This window comes from Balaenoptera physalus (genome assembly GCF_965194825.1).
Source record: "Balaenoptera physalus genome assembly, chromosome: 8".
Classification (NCBI taxonomy): Eukaryota; Metazoa; Chordata; class Mammalia; order Artiodactyla; family Balaenopteridae; genus Balaenoptera; species Balaenoptera physalus.
In genome coordinates, this window is record NC_138887.1 from 48,158,830 (window position 1) to 48,167,683 (window position 8,854).

General features: G+C 42.8%; 1 protein-coding gene across 5 annotated transcripts in view; it reads right to left on the bottom strand.

Moving 5' to 3' along the window:
- The window catches only part of KLHL7 (kelch like family member 7), a 56,406-nt gene extending 48,037 nt beyond the window's left edge, over window positions 1–8,369 (bottom strand). For 2 of the 5 annotated variants that reach the window (XM_082472720.1, XM_082472719.1), the window contains exons 1-2: window positions 7,997–8,134; window positions 7,351–7,520 (exon numbers count right to left, since the gene is read on the bottom strand). Coding sequence is in view for 1 of the 5 variants with exons in the window: in XM_082472716.1 (XP_082328842.1) it covers window positions 7,997–8,116 (120 nt within the window). In the remaining 4 variants the exon portion in view is untranslated. Of the gene's footprint in view, window positions 1–7,350; window positions 7,521–7,996 lie in introns of all 5 variants that reach the window. The other 3 variants (XM_082472716.1, XM_082472717.1, XM_082472718.1) reach the window with 2 other exon arrangements.
- Window positions 8,370–8,854: the final 485 nt, after the last annotated feature.

Here is an 8,854-nt window from a genome sequence, read left to right on the forward strand (position 1 = left end):
AAAGGCTGAAGAATCGACTTGCTCAACGTCACACAATTAGTAAGAAGACAGAGCAGAATTCAAACCCAGAAATCTGTTTGAATCCAATGTCCATGTTATTTCCACTATAGCATGCTGCTTCCTAAAGCAATGAGTGACTAAAGGCAAAATTACTAAAAGAAGTTTTATAGAAGACACAAAACCATTTTAAAATAATTTTTCACAGTAATAGCTTACAGTGTAATATTAAATTGTGATTCAATTTAATTGCAACTCAAAGAGAAGGTCTAAGGCAGAACTCATTTAATCCTGGCACACCATTTTCCAGTAAGCTAACCTGAAATAAGATGGCATATTCTTTTTTTTTTTAAACATCTTTAAGATGGCATATTCTTAAGAGTGTCTCTCTTAAATGTTAATCAACCACATTTTTTGACAGCTCAACGGAATGTAACTAAATTATATGCTATATTACGTACTAAAAAATTAATCAGTGATTTCACTAATATGAATCTTTGTAGTAGATGCCAACTGGAGTAGCCACCTGACTTACAATTCTTCCTTCTCAGGAAATGGCCTCAATACATGGGCCTTTCAAGATCATGTTTGTGCTACATGGCCCTATTCTGCTTAGGATAATTTATTCACAGGATTAACATTTAACCCAAACTACGTCTATCAGATCCTCTCTCTCCAGGATTTGAAATTCTGAAAGAGAAACAGACTGCAAATAGTCAGAGGTGAGGTGCAATGAAGACACTGTCCTAGAAAAAGGCCAGAGGCTTTTGGGGCTACCCTGGTTCCTGCATCTCCCAAATCTTGACTGTCCCCCTTCTTCTCAGAAGGTAATTTTAATACAATCATGTCTCTCTTAAGATGTGCTGGCGGTCCAGTGGTTAGGACTCCTACAGGGGGTATGGATTTGATCCCTGGTTGGTCGGGTAACTAAGATCCCACACACCATGTGGTGCGGCCAAAACAGCAACAAAACAAAACCACACTGCCAGCCATCATACCATTTCTATTCTTCACAAAACAACTTTCCTCAACCTCCAGCTTCATCTTCTTCCTCCTTCATTTTAGCAGATGATCTCATCTCCTACTTTTCAGAGAAAACAAAAGCCTCTAGATAGGAACTCCTTCATTCTCTTGATTCCAAACACACCCACCTATGTACCTACCAACCCTCTCCTCCTTCCCACTCCTATGGAAGAGGAACCATCCTCCTCCCATGGGAGATTACTCACCTTTACTTTGGACTTCATCTCAGGAATCACCTATCAATCACCCATTCTGTTTCACATACATTAAACCTCGCCATTTCAAATGAATTCTTCCTACTAGTTTTTAAACACACATACATCTTCCATTTAAAAAGCCTTTATTTGATTCCCTCACTCCCTTCAGGGCCAAATCTCAAATGAACTGTCTCAATTTTCTCATATCCTACTCACACTAATCTGACTTCCATCCGTCTCCCCATCAAAACAACTCTCATCACAGTCAATAAACCCCTCTTTGTTGCTATATCCTCTGAACGTTTCTAGTTCTAATCTTACTCTGACTTCTCTTAGGCATCAAAATTTGTCATCTTCCTTCTGAAACAATTTCTTCTCTGATCCTCAAAACTCTCATTTTCCTCCTACTCTTCTGGCCACTACTTTTTTGTCTTCTTTACAGGCTCATTCCCTACCCAGCCTTTATCCTAGATTCTTAACTCCCCACAGCTTCAATGAAGTTTATCTTCTATATGCAGATAACTCAAAAATTTATACTTTTAACCCACAACTCTCCAGACCTGTCAACTCATCAGATACCTTAATGTCTCAGGGGCACTGCAAACTAAACTATCTAAAACACAAACTATAATCCTTTCCTCAAAGCCTTGATCCGTTTCCAGTATCTCCTCTCTCAGAGAACTGTGTCACCATCCATCTAGTTATGCATTTCAGAACCCTGGAGGTCATAAATGACATCTTGCACAGAACCCCTCAGCATCCAATCAACCACCACCATCACAACAACAGCAAAAAGAGCCAACATTTATTGAGAGCTTACTCATTATCAGGTTCTGTTTTAAGTTATTTTAATTTGTTTTTCTAATTTAGTCATCACAACCACATGTCGTTACCATCACTAAGTCTTGTTGATCTTACCTCCTAAATCTCTTGAATATACCATCTTTTCTTTATTGATATTGCCGTTGCTGCTATCACCTTAGTCCAAAGGACCATCTCACTGCGCTACTGTAACAACTTCCTGTTTGGTCTGCCAGCTTCTACTCTGAGAGCTAATTCATTCACCATAGAGCAGTCAATCATCTTTTTCAAAAGAAAGACTGACACACCTGTTCCTCCTCTTATACACACATATATTTGAAAGGGTTTTAGAATAAAGGCAAAACCCCCTAACTTGACTTATGAGGCTATACACGGGCAGATCTTTAGCGACTTCTCCAATTTCATCTTGCACCATCCTCCCCTTATGTTCTGTGCTCCAGTCACACTGGCCTTGTATCAGTCTCTTGTACCTGCCATTTTACGGTAAGTAGGTCTCACACAATGGGTTCTCAACAAGTACTCATCTAAATGGATAAGTTAGAAAGCCAAACTGAAATAGGGGAATAGATAAACAGTGAGCCAAGAGGCAGTGACTCTACCCACCTTTTGGTTTTAACAAGGGGGAGAGGGATTTTATTTACAGGGAAATATTGAGACTAAGAATAAGTGTATTGGTTTGTTGGTTAGCTTAAAGGCTAGAGAGGTTAAAACATGCCTAAATGTTGATGGCTAGAATCCAGCAGAGAAGGAGAAGTTAAAGATGCTTAACAAAGAAAGAATAACTAATGGTGTAACTTTTCTGACTACACTAGTACTGAGAAAGTCAAAGCCCAGGTGAAAGTACTGGCTTTAAATGGCTTTATCCATTGCAGCAGAATAAAAAAAAGGTGCCAAAACAGGTTTATAGATTTGGTGGTGGAAAGTTTAAAGTTAGATAGTTCCAGACTAATGACTTCTATTTATTTGTGATGTCAAAAGAGAGATGATGTACTGAAAATGAGGATACAGAGTAAGGGCTTGGGTTAGAGGAAAACAGTAAAATAAATAGTAAGTAGAACTGCTCACCAGTAGTACTGCCAGCCCAGCTGAAGTTAGGACTCACCTGGCAGAGGACTGCCCAGTAATGGAATATTCTTCAGCTGTGCTTAGAAGCCTTGCACAAAGAAGGTAAACAGTCATCAGTGCTTTTTGCCCAAAGGATGTGAAAAAAGGACTGAGGGCCAAGAAAGCTTAGGACATTGAAAAGACAGTGAAGAGAGAGATATATCTCCTAAACTGGACAGACAAAAAGAGAAAATAGAATAGAGTTAAGAATAGGAAGATATGGATAATGGGAGTTGTCAATCGGAGTTGTTATGAAAATTAAATGAGACAAGCATATAAAACACTTTGGAGAATGGCTGGTGTTTCTATTATTGAGGATTTAATGCAGAAGGTTTGGATTATTCACAAGAGACCCTAAAGATTAATGACATGTAGTAATTGACAGTCTTGGAGAGGTGAGTATACAGAAGCTGAGTCATTTCAGTTAGTAAGTGAGCCCAGGTGACTGCCCAGCATCCAATCCTCAAATCAGCTTTGTGGTTCTCTCACTTAACTCTCAATGGGGCTTTAACATAAGCTTTAAAATTCTAATTATGTTTTAATTCATTTAACCTGAGGAAACTGTGAACTGTAGTGGTACCCAGAAAGTTCTCAAAACATCTCTCAATTGTTAAGGGTCTTCTGGACTTCATTAACACAATAGCAATAGCACTGGGTACCTGCAAGAGTGACTTTGACCCTGCCCTGCTTTGTAGAGCCCCTTTCTAGTGTAACAGATAATAACATTAATCTAAAAAAGAGTTGGAAAAATGAATGAAAAGGTGCTCAACCAAATTAAATAAGATGCCACTATACATCCACTAGAATGGCTAATGTTATAAAGACTGACAATATCAAGTGTTAGCAAAGATGTAGAGCAAAAGCCTCTCTCATACAGAGCTGGCCAAAGTGTGAACTGGCACAACTTCGGAAATTGTACCACAGGATCTATTAAAGCTGAATGTAGCCTAACCTATGACTCAACAACTCCACGCTTGGGTATTTCCCAACAAAAATGCAGAAATGCATACATGTACACATCAAGAGTCATGTACAAAATGTACAAAAATATTCAAAGTAGCACTACTTTTAACAGTCCCAAATACCCAACATGATAGAATGGATAAATTCTGGTGTATTCATACAATGGGATATTACACACAGTTAAGACGGACTAGAGCAACACACAACAATATAGATAAATCTCACAAACAAAATGCTAGCTTTAGTGTCCATAAGTCTGTTCTCTACATCTGTGTCTCAATTTCTGCCCTGCAAACCAGTTCATCTGTACCATTTTTCCAGGTTCCACATATATGCGTTAACATACGATATTTTTCTCTTTCTGACTTACTTCACTCTGTATGACAGTTTCTAGACTTGGACACCAAGGGGGGAAAGTGGCAGGGTGGTGGTGGTGGTGGGATGAACTGGGAGATTGGGATTGACGTTTATACAGTAATATGTATAAAATGGATAACTAATAAGAACCTGCTGTATAAAAAAATAAATAAAATAAAATTCAAAAATTAAAAAAAAATGCTAGCTTTAAGAAAGCAAGACACACAAGTATATACTGTATGATTCCATGTATACAAGTTCAAAAACAGGACAAACAAATCTATGGTAGTAGAAATTAGAATAGTGGTTACCTTTGAGGGGGTAGCAATTGAGAAGGGCACAAGGTGGAGACTTTCTGGTGTACTAGCCAATCTCTTTTTCTTGGAGGGGGTGTGTTCGTTTTGCAGTAATTCTTTGAGCTGCACATTTATGATTTGGATCCTTTTCGTGAATCCTATACTTCATTGTAAAGTTTACTTAAAAACAAAAGGCTAGAAACGACTGAAAGGATAATGGAGGAAAAGGCTCCACTGGAAGCTGAGGCTGCGGGTTCAGCAGAACCCCCTTTCACCACTACGTACAGATTGGCTGCAATGCTACAGAGAGATGAAATGACCTAAATCTTTTTCTAATATCACAAAACTAATTAATGATAGAGCAGGAATTGGGATTCCGGAATTCTAATTTCACAGTGTTCTTAAATTTGTATAGGGATGTTACTGGGGGCCCTTGTCATCCAGGCACTCATTATCCTGATCCCCAAAGTAATGAGATCGTAAGGGAAAGCAAAAATAGTAATAACACAAAAGTATTCACCATAGAAGAACACTTTTAAAACTGGTCCTCACTCAAACATTCCTCCTCTGGCTCAGACCAGCTTCTATTTCTGCCACTTCCCATCAACTGCCCTTGTCAGTCATTCTTGGTGAGCCTCTTCTGTGTTATGTTAAACAGAACAATACATGTATAATGTAAATCAACTGCAAAGTGAAGCTGCCCACCTTACAAAAGATGCAGGATTCCATGAAGTTGGTAAAAGTGTTACTGGAGAACTGTCTGAATAACAAGCAAAGCCAATGACAAAAGGAGAAACTGGCAGATTAAGGCCAGTTAACCATTGTCGAAGAAATTCCTGATGTCTCACCCAGCATCCATTTCCCCCTTCCTACTCAGTAACAGAATCCTGGTATTTCAGTAACTGTATTTCTATTTTAACAGTAAATAAGTAGATGCTAATATTGTTTAAAGCTAAGTCTAAGAAATGGATATGAATCAATTTTTAAACCCCAAAAGCTAAACATACAGTCTCAGAAAATCCCCTCCTCCTCAAGTAAACATCTGATGCTGCAACCCAGTTGCACCCTATCTACGCAGGGAATGAGGCAATGCTTTACAATGCTACAGTCTGCGTATGAAAACATGTATTTGGGGGAGTGGGAGGGTTGCTGGAAACAAATGTGGGCACTGGTGAACTGCGGTGCAATTACGTTTTAGAGGCAGACGCTAGTTAAATGCACCAGCAATGCAAAGTCAGTGGTGTCCTAAATGTAAGAAAGGTTCACAGGAAAGGAACATGAATGTATACATGGAAATAGATACATGAAAGTTACATAAAATATTGAATTCAAGCATTCACAGCTACTTCAGCCCAAAGACCAGGCAAGATTTAAAGGCACTCCCACAAATATCTACTGCATTCATGCACAATGTCAGGAGCTGATGAACAAAGACAAGACCCCAGCAGAATCTGCTTAAAGAAACCAAAGTTAATATCCTCATAAAACTCTTAAATTCCTCTACTGTTGTCCACAGTCCCATCAGAACTGAAACAGGAGGAAAGGGGGCAGGGCACAACCTTTAAAAGAATGACATAGCCATAGAACATGACAAAAACTGGTTAGAACCAACTAGGTCCAAAATGGTGGAAGATCTGACTTCCAGTGGACCTTCTTCCTCATTACACGCTCACTGTGATGTATTAGCATATGCTAAATGACACACCCATCAGTGCCCTGACTGTTCTGAGGTTAACCATAAAAGGCCAAAAAGTAGGTGTTGGCCCAGTTCCTGGAAATCTCCGCCCCTTCCCCCCACCCCCCCGCAATAGTTGGAATAATCCTCCCACGCATTAGTCTATGAAATTACCCAGCCCATAGAAACGAACCACCCCATATTTTGGGGACTCTTGCCTTCTGCGATGGCCCACACTCTGTCTGTGAAGTGTGTTTCTCCCAAGGCCGTTCTCGCCTTTTGAGACAGACTGCGCTCTGTCTATGGAATGTGTATCTCTATAAATAAATCCACTTCTTACCTATCACCTTGTCTTTCACTGAATTCCTTCTGCCATGAGACATAAACTACCTGAGCTTTGGGAACTCCCTGGCGGCCCAGTGGTTAGGACTCTGCGCTTTCACTGCCGTGGGCGCAGGTTCAATCCCTAGTCGGGGAACTAAGATCCCACAAGCCACGCTGCGCAGCCAAAAAAAAAAACCCCCCCAAAACAAAAAAAGAACCTGAGCTTCATTAAAGTCCTGAGACCAGGTGTGTGATCTCAGTTAAAAGACGGTGGATTCGAGTCCCTGCCTGTAGGTTCCAGTCCCAATCTGGGTTGTGTGGTTTCAGCACCACCAGCTGAGCAAACTAGGTTTTGCAGTTACTTATACTCATGTCCTGCTTTTGTCATGAAAAACAGGACCACGGTCACAAAACTGAAACACTCCCACAAATCTTCCTGGATGCATATTTCTAGAAATAAAGCTGCCAGGACGAGAAAATAACCAAGTGACTTTTCTACGCCTACTGGTATAAGATGCTATGGAATTTAAAAACAAATAGATGCTCTAGTCTACATGCTCTGGCGTTAAAACCCATTCTTTTCATAACCCACCTTTCGCCGACGTGCTGAAGACTTTCACTAATACGCCACACATCAAAGAACAAAGAACTCCTCTCAACAGAGGCGCACGGTGCCCTTAAAAGGCGGCACGGTATTTATCCACGGCTGTTTCTGCTCTAAATTAACACGTACAGGAGGATTTGTCTTCTACTAGCTCCACCCTGGTAACACAGAAGGGGGGCGGGGATCCTTATTTTAGAGGAGCTGATGTCAGGCCAGCAATGCTTCTCCCTTCCTTGGGGGGCTTCGGTTTGGGCTGTGCCAGTGGGGTTCTTCGCCCGAGATCTCACGACACCTTAAAACGGCTGGCCAATGGAGAGATCCTCGCCTCACAAAGAGATAACTAGGGCACAGCTGTTATACAAGCGATACCCGACGCCGAATGCCGGCCCACGGGGCCCCATAGGAGTCAGGAGCCACAGCATCGGCGGACGACGAGGCACTTTTGCTCGAGAACTGTTTAACGCTACCCTCCACCGACAGCGGCTTCGCCGGCGTGCGAAAATGCAAGGAAGGGCGAGGATAGAGGAAGAAGAGGGTCGCGATCCCCGGGGCGCGGGTTTCAGCCGCGGCTGACAGGGGCCCAAGTCCCGGACCACCTCCCCGACGCCGTCGGTCACTCCCACAGAGGCGGTACCTGTTTCCGCATGTTATTCATGACGCCCATGAAGCCCGCCAACAGTTTAGCTTCCTCTCGAGCAGCAAGTTTCTTCTCGGTCTTCTTCTTGCTGCTCTTCTCCACCCCGGAGGCTGCCATCCTCCGTCACCGCGGTTCACGCCCGGGGCTCGCCGAGCCGGGCGAGGGGTTGCACGCTCCCGGCACGCTGGGGCTTCTGTTTACCAAACACCGAGGCCGGGACCGCGGCTGCAGCGCCCTGCTCCCGAACCGCGCGGCGCAGCCACTGCGGTAGGACAAGGCCCGGCAGCTAACCTCAGAAGCACGCGGGGAGGCGACGTCTGCGACTCCGCTGCGTCTCCAGCAGAAGCAGAGCCCGGAGGAGGAGTCTGCGCATTTCGCTCAAGGGGGCGGGGGCGCTATGAAGGGAGCATGGGGCGGAGCCTACGCGTCACAGCGGCGCGCCGCTCCGAGCGGCGCGAGGCGAGGGCGCCCTCTTGCGTTTGGCGCCCTGCGTCCTTCCCGCACAGGCTGAGTTTTCATTTCAAGCTGATTCGAGGATGCGCGTGCCGTTCCCTTTGCCCAAGACAGATTTTACACAATTGGATTACGTGGCGAGATTATCTTTTTTGGATAATTGGGTGGTAGAACACATTAAAGAGTCTCCCATTAATGTAAGCTCCGTAGGAGCAGGGTTGGTGTTTTCTTCACTGCTGTATCAGAGACTGGCATATTGCAGGCTCTCAATAAATATTTATGAAATGAGGAAAGACTATCACATACTGAAAGTTAAAGGTTTATTGCATGGAGTACAAGATTTATTTGCTTGGGATTCATAAGGCAAGAACACACAATCCCCATTGATGTCTCCTTGATGTA